Below are 12,501 nucleotides of genomic sequence, written 5' to 3'. Positions count from 1 at the left end.
ATTTTCCGGAGATCGAATTGTAGAGCCTTGACAATACCTAGCCATCAAAACAAAGGAAGGTAGTTTAAGCATTTAAAAAATCTATATATATATATGACTCGTAATATTGGAATACAAATCAATTACAAATTGATTATATTAATGCATCATACTTGTATATCATAGCTTACTAGACTCGATCTTCATAGTTTATAGGCAAACATATAATATTGTCAATATAGTGTGCATTGTATTCCGTTTGTATTCTATAATAGTCATTTTATATTTTATATTATGAATTGTGTAATTGTGTTATTATGAATTTCTGTCAATTTTCCTCAAAGTTTATTCTTTTGTATTCCAATTCCTTTTCAATTTGACCAAATGTGATTAAACAACTTTCAGTTTCATAATGCAAGGGGCACAGTTGAAAAGTGATAGGTAATTAATTTAAAGGGGTTACATTAAATCTACATAGAAAGAGTCATTTAGCTATATATCATCTGCTCACAGACAGAATCTTGATATCAAAATCACACAAATCACAAGATATATACGAATCCCTGCTGCAGCTTTCAACACAAACATTGTCTACCTGTGGAATATTCGATGAAGTGCATGTATTGTATCTTGAAATGGGGTTGTCTTTAAGATACCACTTAATTTTTCCAATGAAAAAGAAGCTATCCAGACGGAACGGTATCTTTATTGGTGCTTTTAACCTTTCGATAATGCGTGATTACCAAATGTTTGCTCTAGAATAAACAAATGATATACAATTCAGATGTAAGGAAATACTTGTTTCGGTATTTGTTGGTTTTCAATGCTCTGCGACGTCGGACTTTGCCTTCCTTGTCCTTGTCAAGTGAACATTATTTTTACCTTTCTTCACGACCACATCAATTCAATTGCTCCAACGATTGTTTTATTTTTTTACACAATGGATTTATATCATCATGATAACAAATTCCTATGATTTTTTATTCTATTGACTGTCGAATGATTACCAGATACAATAAGCGAGGCATTATATTACAAGTACTTAACTTGATAGTTTGTTTGTTTGTTTGTTTGTTTACAAGTATTCAAACTTTCATCTGTTTGTATACTTTCCTGATTTTTATTCAAACATTATTCGTTTGAAACTTATATTTCTTTATCTATTAACATTTTCCTCGGTAATCTTCATGATAACTTTGTGTCTCCGACTATCCTTATCATCAATGTGATGTTTCTTGTACACTCATATCAACCGTAACAAACAATAAATTGCAAATGTATTCAAATATAAATGAAGAATAGACAAAGATGTCAGTTCATAGTCAGATATGAACTAGTTAAGTTCAAGATTTACAATATCAAGAAAAAAAGAACAAAAAAACGGCAGACAAACTTCCATGTGGATGTCCCATGTCTAGCAATGATATAGCTAGGATAAGGAAGACATACATTAATACTCTCATATGTTAATCTAAAAGGCCTTATCAATTTCCATATTCTCATGATATCTTGAAATGATATCCGAAGTAAACTTATTGGGATTCTCTATGTTTATTTATATTGACCGTCACCAAACTGAACAATGAATCTACTATCTGGTATAAAAATTACTGATGTGTCTCCATTTGATATATAACATGGCAATCCGACAGGGAACCAGAACATTTTCTTCTAATTATATTACTAATACCCCAACTCAATTTCTATGATTTGCAATATACTTCCCATATTTAAATTTAATTAACCTCTTTTGAACTGTACAAAAGAACTTTAATATTAGCTTTTTTTCATCAAAAGTTTATGTTGGAAGTCTTGTATCCAAATACAGAGGAGCTAATTGATCTCCTCCGTATGGAAACACTTTAGTAGACAAACACAATTTGTCACAGAAAGTAACGTTTATAATCACACCGACATTCTCTAAACATGTGAAAGTATATTAAGGAAAGAATGTAGTATATGTTACATAAAATATAACATCTGCAATCAGTTCTACGTGATATATAAATTAACGAATAACATAACGTTTCAATGCCTACCCAATAAATAAGAAAGAATTTTTCGAAATCATATCAGTCACCAGAGAGATGGCACTATATTTTGGACATATACAGTTTGTTTTACTACTATTATCTGTAAATACTTTTAATGCAGTTATGGCAATAAAGGAGGATAAATACAACAGATTTAGCAAAGTGATAATTCCAGTCGAATTTGACTTATCCAGTTTCAGTAAAAATCTGAAAAAAGCAATCAAAAGTGATACAAAAGCTATGGTTACAAAAACCATGGAATCAAGAGAACAAGGGATGGACGAAATAACATCTAAACATTTAGCAAAATCTAAGGAGATACAAAACGAGCTTACAGTTGAAATGAACAGTTTATCTATCAAGGAATTTAGAAAATTTATTAAAAGGAAAATAAGCAAAAAGGTGCGTTCAACTATTCTCAAAAATGTTTCCGACTTTCTGGAGTTCAAAAATGATGGCACTGCAAAACTGGTATGGCTTTACAAATACTTAAAAGGTAAGTTTTCAATTATTTACTTTCAATAGGTATTTCATCTCTAATTAAAAAGAGGTTCGTCCGTTTATCTCTGAATTCATTTCAAATCAACGCCATTTTCAGATTAAACGATGTTTACTACAGTTTATCAAATCATAGCATTATGTGTCTACCTGAAGCCGTTAACAGCATGTTTTTGATAATTTGGTCTATTCATGAACGTGATATAAAATTATAAATTACTAAAGATGTCTAAATATTACCATTTAGATACATGTTTGCTTTCTGGCTTTTTAAAGGCATAAAGAAGGGTAAAGCATGTTTGGTTTAACTTTTCAATACATTAGTTGTTATTTTGTTTATATTCAGGATATATCTGTTTGTGACAAAATTGCAGGTTATGTTTTTTTATGCAACAACTCATTTTCATCGATGGTTACAACTGCACCAATTCTTATCTACCAAAGTGAAGGCTTATCTCATGCACACACTGCACGCAAGAAATTATGACTGATTGATCCACACAAAAAAAACTTACTAACCACCAAAACATGACAGCACAATAAATTTTACCAACCAACAAAACATGACAGAACAATAAATCTTACCAATCACCAATACATGACAGAACAATAAATCTTACCAATCACCAATACATGACTGAACAATAAACCTTACTAACCACCAACTTTGCACTCAGCCGACAATCATTACGTACAAACAAAAAGAGACAATAAATTCCACAAGATTTATCATTTACAAATAGAAAACGTACGATACTGTGTTTCTTCAAGTTTATCGGTATCTTTATTCCCCTAATTGATTCCGATAACCTGGACATTTTGTAGATTGTACCTTATATAACAACTTGCAGTTGATATAGATGTGTCTAAATCAGTATGATTTATGATAACTAAATGTGACCTTTTTCAACCTAATACCATTTAAAAAAAGGGGCACTCCAATGACAAGAATGAGTACTTCACATTTAGATCATTTTCTCATAATGATGAGCCAGGTTTTTTTAGTTTCTTTTTTCCTTTTTACATTTTTTTCATTTTCGAGTAGTAACCTACTATTGTTTTAGTTACGTATTTGGTTTTGTATGTGTTCTTTGCTTTTTGTTGTTGTTTGTCTATTTTTTTGTATTAAGCGTACGAATATATATGTTACATCACTTTAATAAATAAAAAAATGTCTGTTTCTATATTTAGATGGGTTTGGTCATGGTAAAAAACGTAGGCCGACCAGCCATGTGGAAACTAGGACTGTCCCTATCAAAGGTAAAATTATAACTCTACTGAGGTCTCATTTTTGTTTCATAGTTTTTAGATTAAAAGAACATATATAAATAAATGAAATATAACGATGCTAGTTTTTCGTGACACCTATTGAAAAAAAGGCAATCGGCTTAAATACTATAAACTATTTAGTTTAAGAAATAAATTGTGGGAAAATAATCTACAAGATAGTTTTTAAACTTTACATGCATATTTTCATACTCTTTTATTTAAAAAGGTACAAAGTAAGAAATGGCGATATTCGTTTAGTGACATATTGTATTGATAGGTCAGTAAAGTCCAGTGAAGATATCACATGATATCAAAACTAGACGTGCTATAATGTTATAAGTTGAACCATGCCAAATGTATTACTTTCCAATTGTCAACTTCCCATTTATCAGCAGTAATATCCTCTCTATTGCATCGTATAGTGTTTATATATGTCAATTAATACGGTAGTATACTCGTGCAATAAAAAATCATTTGCATTTTTCAATTAATGTATTATGGTTTTTTTTTATATGTTTAACCGTCATTTTTATTATTATACAGAATTTTATTGTGTTATCTTTAACTTTTAGACCATAAAGGAAAAGAATTCGTTACAATGTTTCCCTCCCATGATGATACATCAAAATATGCATTAGCTGTGCAGTTGATTATAACAGCAGATATTCCTACACAGGTGAACATATATTCGGCCTATCCTGGTGTAACCCAAACAGTCAACATAACATCAGGCGTTGCCTACGTTAATCTACCATTGCATATAACAATGATTCCTATTGGACGAACATCCACGTCTATTTTGATTCGTTCAGATCAGCCAATTAGTGTTGTGTGCTACAGTGCCTTCGGAGAACATGAACCCTGTGAATATCGTGGTTATAAATGTTCATCCTACGCCTTTAATGTCTTACCTGTTAATAGTTTAGGGAAGTCTTATAACCCTTTAATGTACGAGTATCATAGCATACATATGGCTATAGTCGCAACGGCTCCGTATACAAAAGTTTGGATTGAACCTTTGCAAACTGACTTAAAGATTATGGATACGACTATAAAAGCATTGACAAATGGAACATTTACGTTAGCATATTTAGAAGGTTTACATCTGGAAACACATGATTATCGATACCTAGCCAATGTTCAGGCAAATGATTCCATTTTTGTAATATCGGGAAATAGACAAACTGTATATGATTACAGTTCCATGTATACATGCATGTTATCAGACAACCATTGGGGACAGTATTTTGTAGTGCCAATAATTGCAAAAGTGACAAACGTTTTCCTGCGTATAACTACAAGATCTTTTAATACTACTGTAAATATTGACGATAATGTACGTTTTTCACAAACAATAGTTATTCAATCTGGAAATGCATTATCAACACATTTATCGTCCAATGTACATACTGTAATTTCTTCGCAACCAGTGCTAATAACACTTTTCTGTAAGAGTAAAAACGGATTTTTCATGACATCCTTGTCTGCAATCGACCATTTTTCCAACAATTATGTAGTTGCACCACCAACACCTCGTTATACGAATCTCGAACATTATATTTCGATTATTATACGATCTTCTCAGGCTTCAGGACTTCGATTCGTTGGAAACTTACTGTCAATTCGTAAATCTGAAATTGCTTTAAACAATGACACTTATTCTTCAATTGTCATGAGCATGCGTGCCAATACAGTGATTAAAGTGAACCATATCACAGAGAATGTTTTGTTTGGAGTTACTGTGTACGGCTTTGGACCTTCTGAGGCATATGGGTTTTCGGCGGGTTTAAGAATTTAGTTCAAGAATACATTGCAAAATATGATACCCGTATCATGCCATCAACTGGTTTTAGAACAAACATGTTTATTTCCGATGTAAATACCCTATGAGTGAGTCAAATTGAATATTATTACAACAACATGCCATCGTTAATTACCTAATACCAGTACTGTAACTATATCCCACCTGAATAAGTCTGTTTAACAGTTTGGTTAGTTTTTGGACTGAATGCCGACATTTTTGTGTTTTGTATAACTATTACCGTTAAATACTGGATGTGAGTTACCTGAACGTATAAGATGTCTACATGTTGATTTATATGAAATTTAGAAAATGTTTCAGAAATACAATTCAAAGTTTTTGAAATAAATTTGAAAACGAAGATTGAAATCATGTTGAATACGAAATTAAAAATTAGTATTCGAGCACTGGAAAAGATTTATACATTTCCGAGTATGTATAAACTTAAATGTAAACAGAAACATTAAACAAAACTGATGATAAATGTCATACAATCTATGTCCTCGCATGGTGTTTTTCGTAAAGGGTATACAAAGGTTTAAAACATGTCGAAGAGTGCATTTGTGGAAATTCAGACGCTAAACATTAACATAACATTAGTTACCCCTATAAATAGGTGTTTGCGTAATTCTACATGTAACGAGTGCATCTTGTTCCAAATACGTACTTGGGATTTTAGGTCCTAAACCAGACCTGGCGCAAACTGCGAATTATCACACAATTTGTAGAGCTAACTGGATGCTTGTTCAGACAAATGCGCCAGAACAGAAGATGTTCAGTAATGTTTGTGTTGTTAGGGTGCGGCATCATTGATGATTATTAAATATGTCCATTTATTTACTAACAACACAGAAATAATGTATTTCATATTTTCTTGATAATGTGCTAGATAATATTAATTGATATGGTAAAAAGGAAAATGGCGTTTGCGTTTGCAACGTAAACAGTAAATAGTTAGTTTGACAAATACATATTGTATTAATGACTTAAGTTTGAAATTGTGATGTAAAAATCTCAATAAAATAAAATTTAATAATGAGTGAATTTAATATGTCTTCAAATACAGAGTATAATATGACCACGGTTCAGGAATGTACAATAAACCTGGATACTTATGTCTTAGAATAGGATCATTCCACAACCAAAGCACCCATACCCCTACTAATACAAAGGTTGTTGTAAATGAATAGAATAGAAATCGGCCATTGACATCCATTATCTGTCCTTTGCCCTTTTTAATTATTACCATTGCTAACATACATATAAAGGTTATGATGTATACGGAGAATATTTGTCCCTCCGTCACCAAGTACCTGTAAAAGATCAAAAGTACTGGTTAATTATTGTAGACTACTGACCAGACAAATGCTATGTATGTTGTTTTGGTGCGTCCGTAACCGTTTATATTACTTAGTTACGCTCGTGGCAGATTATTCTGAAAGCTAAATCCATATTTGATAATGTCAACAGAACATAAAACAGATCAAAGATAACTGGTTGAGAAGTTTAATGTTAGCTTTAAAAGAAATCATAGTTATATGAAATTTCGAAATTTGTTAACGATGATGACATTAATTGTTTGATTGTCGATTATTGCATCATTAGTTATTATAAATTGTTTCTAGAATATGGTGATTTTGAACTTGTGATCTTGTCCATTGTTGAAGTCTAAAAGAGCAGTTTCAATTGGTCGGTCTGTATTGTATGAATACTGTCATTGACTTTTGTTGTTAATTACGTAGTTGCATTACTTACCAGTAATATAATCCACTGACTAACATCAGCAGCCACCATGATGTTGTTGAAGATGGAGTTGTTAATTTGGAAGTGAAACAACCAACAAAATATAAGAAGAAGCTGATGAAAAATGGAATATACCTGTAAAAAAAATCAAACTCATCTTTTTAAGTATGAACTTTGACAGAAAAGTTGTTTGATTCGTTTGCTCATATATTAAACTAACATGTTTGAAAGCTTTAATACAAATTATGAGAAGTAAACTGTATAGAAATGACAGAAAATCTTTATCTGATTTAAGAATTACACAATCTAGTTCAAAAAGAGATTATATATATAAATGTGTTGGCTTTCATCTGTGCACTTTCATTGACCATATTGGGTCATGAGTTTTTCGATTTGCTTCAAGTTTGATATATCCAAGGCAAATTTAACTATTATGAGTTTCAAAATAAACGTTTAGCAGCCTTATTGGTGGCTTCAATCCCTTACAATAGATTGATTCCTATACATCACAATCGGCCTTATAACTACTGTCAAATCATTGGTAAAATTTCCTATGAAGATTCAATATTACGTACTCACCACATTAAATGGCCTATAACTTCATCGTATAGATATAAAAGTTCAAAAGAATCCACCTGTAATATACAGAAAAATTAATTTATTCGTTTATTAAATGAACCAAAGAAAATGATTTGGAAATTCCCATCGTAAACAGACATTTGATTTCAGATTTCCCAAACGTAACCATATAAATTATTCGAAATATAATTTATTGAGCAAAACATAAGTGTACTATACATGTGTAGTAGGTGTCAGTTTCAAGCCACAAATAAACGTTTAATAGTTGTTGTTAATGTTGACTTATTGTTGTTGTTGGTGGCGGTTTTACGACGAGAAGATAGCACGCTATACACGAAATAACTAGTATTCAAATATTCAGAATATGCAATTAAGTTTCAAATCAAAGCCAAAGGGAACAGCAATAAGAATGATAGTCAGTTGACTTGAGGAACATTTCCTTGGTAAATGAAATGTTCATTAGAAGAAATACAGGTTATACATTTGTAAGTATATAAAAGACGAGAAAACAAAATTCTTTGAAGTGAGCTAATGATCAAATATGACTCTAAACAACATAAGAAAAATAACTGTACTTACCAGTCCAGGTGGTTGCATCTGTTGCATCATGGGATTTTCCCGGACTGACAGATGAAGCTCGTATCCTAGCAACACCAATCTGTGATTAATTGAGTCTCCTACTAGATGAATGCTGGCACCCATAACAAATGTGATGATACATAACATATTGAATGTTGTTGAGGATTTGTTTGGGCTTCTTTCAAAAAGCTATAAATAAATATATTGTCTAATAATAAAAAAGAAAATAATTAAAAACCAATTCTTCAGAGAACAATTGAAGGTCTTTCCACCTCGATAATAAGAATGAAATTTAAAAAACGATGTTAGAAAATGTCACTCTGTGTTGATGTTATGTGGTAAATCAAACTGATATAAAAAAAAATAAGATTAATAGGTTTATGCAGAAGACTTAATTGTTTTATAATGAACCACAAAGATTTTTCAGCAAAGTCAAAATCTAGAACGTCCAATTGACCTTTGACCTTGACCTCAATTTTGAAGTCATAGGTCAGTGATTACAAATCAAAATACCCCAGGTCAATCACGTGTATGGTTGTGGAGAAATACCGATTTCAAATACAAAAGGGGAGAAAACTCCTATAAGGGTTAACCAAAACTCTTCGACTTAAAAAGGTTGAAGTTGCGCCTTTTTGTAAACAGTTATTTGGCAAACACATCATATCATTTACTGTCACAGTTTCTTTGGAATAACGATAACAAGCAAAATTCATAATTTATTACATGACCTTGGCTTTTGACCTTGACCTCAATTTCCTTCAAATGGACCAAGGACTTCATATTAAAAGACTCTAGGCCTCTACGACTTATAACGTATGAATTTATCCAACAAATCGCCTATCTTAAATTTTCGAAGGGAAATAACTCCCATAAGATGTCTTCCGATCACTCAAGTCAAAATTAACCAAATCATTCTGAAGAGTAGACGAACAATTTGGTGAAAACAGTTTGCTAAAATCTTTTACGGTTTTAGAGATATAGCGATAACAAGAAAAAGGGGACACGGTGAGATAACTCCTATAAGAATAAGTGTTCGGTCACACAGGGTGAGTTTTGAAACCCCCATTACTGTACAACATCATTGGCCAAAAAATCTATTCGATATGTTGTAAGAAAAAAAAGAATCTCAGACGGCAGAAGAAAAAAAAATAATCAGAAAAGTGGAAAGACCTAACTACCAGAGACCAAATGACGTAGATGTTAGCAGCTATAGGTTACCGTAATTAGTCTTTAAATTGTCGTCTTATCGTACTCTCTTGTTCGCATTGCTCAAATTTTAATTCAAACAATCGGTAACAGTTGTGTTTCTTCCAACAGTTATTTTACTTGTACAAAGCAAAATGCAAACTATGTTGAAAATTAAGGTAAGGTGAAAATCAGTTACTGTTACGCCTATGAATTTGTGTGAAGTCTAGTATGTATTCTTAAGTTTATTTATTTGCAATGGGATTGATGAATCTTGCAGTGTTGGTCAATACGTTTGATAGATTGTATCCGCTATTTTTTGTGTTATCTCAATACATTTAATAAATTTTATTGGCTGTTTTTGGTGTTATCTCAAAACTTCTTTTCTGGTTTATCAATCATAACATCTTTTATAGCAGTCAGAACTGTAATAAATCTGTATAGGATCTATATCATACCTTGAGTAGGCAAAATGGTGTAATAACATTGTAAGCCATATGACAATAGTCCCCAACACTAGGGTAGTTCATTGGAAACCATTTCTGGGGCACAAATAACTGGAAAGAAAAGTGTTTTTTAAACATTTAAAAAGCTTTTCAAATAAAGAATAAATACATATCACATTTCTTTGCATCATCTCAAACAAAACGTTCAGTGTTCTTTGGTTCAAGAAATGAAATGGTTTTAGGTCCACATCTTTTATAAGCGTCATTTTTGTATTTGTTTCTATGCTAACTTGAAAAATGTTTCTATGATATAAATATAGTCATTACTGCAATGAAAAATATTTTTGAATTGTAAAAAAAATGTAACCAAATTTTCAAGATATTCCAAGTAAAATGTTCTTATGACTTTATCTTGATATTGACGCTATTTTAAAAGACAACTCAAAACTTAAGTCTATATCAATCGCTTTGATCTTCGTATTCTACATTGTTAGATTCTCATTTTGGAATAATAACATGCGTGATTCTTGTCATAACAAAAGTAGTAGTTACTATGCAAGCTTGTGTTCTTACGGTAGCATTTTTACACTACACAAAATCTACATAGCACGAATTCGGCGTACTTTGCATGTGGTCTAGTAATGCGGATCATAATATTTTTAACTTAAGTTTGTCTACATACATGCATTTGTATATGTATTTACCATTTGTATTGGTATTAAATATGATTGATCTATATTTTTAGAATTTGTAAGAATCCTGTTCCTTCTTTACATCGTTATTATAAAATAAGATAGAAAATATCTAAAGGAGTCATTATATTTGACACTCGAAAAATGTTTGCTATTTTCTAATAAGATTTGTTTAGGTGCGTTTATTACTAGGTAAGTCTTGTATAGTATTACATGTTTGTTCTTACTGCAAATATAGGTCGCCCAAAATCAAACAGCCAATTCTCCACCGCCAACAGCAACCACAAATCCCAGTGGAACTTGTCATGAGACAGTGGTTTCTTCTCTTTGCTACAAAACAGTCATGCAAACAATTTAATCATACAATTTATTTCATATGGCATAAGATTAATCTTGCTACAAAACAGTCGTGCAAACAATTTAATCATACAATTTATTTCATATGGCATAAGATTGATCTTTTATCAAACCTTCGTATTAATTAACTAACTAAGATTAAAATCACTGTTGAGTTCAGGATGATTGGCTGTCGTGTTTTAATTGAATTGCTTTATAACTTGTATTCCTTTATTGCCTTCTCCTAGACTAAAAATGTATATATTTCTAAATGCCTGTATCTAAAAAAAATATTTAAAAAAAAACGGACAGACGTATTTCATTTATTCCACAGTTGTATCATTTACTATACATTTTCATTATTTATGAGCGTTTGTCAATTTGCTATTCTGAATTTCAATACAACTTTAGATGAATTACCCTTTCCGAATCTGGTTAATAAATGTATTTATAATGTGCATACAATTACCGGCCAAGGAAAATATGCATGCATAGTAAATAACAATAATAGTCGATTCTATGCAAACAGTGTCCTTTAAACAACTATCAGTTTATACTGTAATTCTCAAAGTTTGTACTTGACCTTTTAATATAAACCATATGTACACGACGAGAAAGAGTTATTTAGGATCTAACGTTCCTGATTATATTATACATGTACCATTGATCTATTTATTTATTTTTACAGTAGAAGGGACCTATTTTTTTCACTTTTGTCGGCTAGTGTTTCAACGTTGATATATGTATAATTTCTCCAGCGCTTAAATCCGACTTGTTGAAATAGATAAATTGAGAGAAAAAAACAAATTGAATGCGCATTTATCTGACTCACCTGAAATTAGTGTCTTGGTCCTCAACGTCTACATACGGTTGATTTTGTCCTCTCTTCCGTACTTTCGACTCCATTTTTAAAGTATTAAGTTTAGATAAATTGAAAATGTTTGTTTATCTCATAATTTTGTCAAGTGTATGATTACATGTACATTGTAAATGTATAGATGTGGGCATGTAATACATAGATAATAGTACAGGTATAAAAACTTAAAAAGATATCAGGATTAACTTATATATGTATTTGTAAGATGACAAAAGCCATATTTTGATAAGTGTTAATCTCAGGTCATATTTTGAAAATCTTATCAAATTGGTTTAACAAAACATTCATTGTCAATTACTGTTCATTTGTCATCATAGTGTAAGCGGCTTATTAATACTGACGAACTTTAAGAACGCAACACTAGATTTTTGTTTACAATTTTCATTTTCAAATGTATGCAATACTTGTAACATTGATTTCATTCAATACTTCAACGTCTAAATTAAGTTTGCAGTTTGAAAGTTGGAATAATTACATCTCGTTA

General features: G+C 31.1%; 2 protein-coding genes across 2 annotated transcripts; one reads left to right on the top strand and one right to left on the bottom strand.

The window, feature by feature from the left end:
* The first annotated feature begins 1,995 nt into the window (after positions 1–1,995).
* LOC139518950 (uncharacterized) lies at positions 1,996–6,602 on the top strand. The gene is made up of 3 exons (XM_071310645.1): positions 1,996–2,508; positions 3,702–3,770; positions 4,352–6,602. Exons 1-3 carry the CDS (start codon positions 2,067–2,069, stop codon positions 5,575–5,577), a joined length of 1,737 nt encoding a protein of 578 aa, XP_071166746.1. The 5' UTR covers positions 1,996–2,066; the 3' UTR covers positions 5,578–6,602.
* Positions 6,603–6,608: 6 nt separating this feature from the next.
* Positions 6,609–12,137, bottom strand: LOC139518951 (ceroid-lipofuscinosis neuronal protein 6 homolog). The gene is made up of 7 exons (XM_071310646.1): positions 11,973–12,137; positions 11,032–11,134; positions 10,125–10,223; positions 8,482–8,670; positions 7,903–7,958; positions 7,336–7,458; positions 6,609–6,893 (listed from the first exon to the last, which is right to left on the bottom strand). Exons 1-7 carry the CDS (start codon positions 12,044–12,046, stop codon positions 6,626–6,628), a joined length of 912 nt encoding a protein of 303 aa, XP_071166747.1. The 5' UTR covers positions 12,047–12,137; the 3' UTR covers positions 6,609–6,625.
* Positions 12,138–12,501: the final 364 nt, after the last annotated feature.

The sequence above is a fragment of the Mytilus edulis genome, chromosome 4 (assembly GCF_963676685.1).
Source record: "Mytilus edulis chromosome 4, xbMytEdul2.2, whole genome shotgun sequence".
NCBI classification, from domain to species: Eukaryota; Metazoa; Mollusca; class Bivalvia; order Mytilida; family Mytilidae; genus Mytilus; species Mytilus edulis.
The sequence above is the reverse complement of the archived record's forward strand: the minus strand, read 5'-3'. Positions and strand labels throughout refer to the sequence as shown.

Bases quoted from the DNA above. Each gene is read 5' to 3' on its own strand.
- LOC139518950 (XM_071310645.1), top strand. From the start codon at position 2,067: ATGGCACTATATTTTGGACATATACAGTTTGTTTTACTACTATTATCT. The intron at 2,509-3,701 runs GTAAGTTTTCAA...TTCTATATTTAG, and splicing joins GCTTTACAAATACTTAAAAG to ATGGGTTTGGTCATGGTAAA. The intron at 3,771-4,351 runs GTAAAATTATAA...TTTAACTTTTAG, and splicing joins TAGGACTGTCCCTATCAAAG to ACCATAAAGGAAAAGAATTC.
- LOC139518951 (XM_071310646.1), bottom strand. From the start codon at position 12,046: ATGGAGTCGAAAGTACGGAAGAGAGGACAAAATCAACCGTATGTAGAC. The intron at 10,224-11,031 runs GTAAGAACAAAC...TTTTCTTTCCAG, and splicing joins TTGGGCGACCTATATTTGCA to TTATTTGTGCCCCAGAAATG. The intron at 8,671-10,124 runs GTATGATATAGA...ATTTATTTATAG, and splicing joins CACCATTTTGCCTACTCAAG to CTTTTTGAAAGAAGCCCAAA.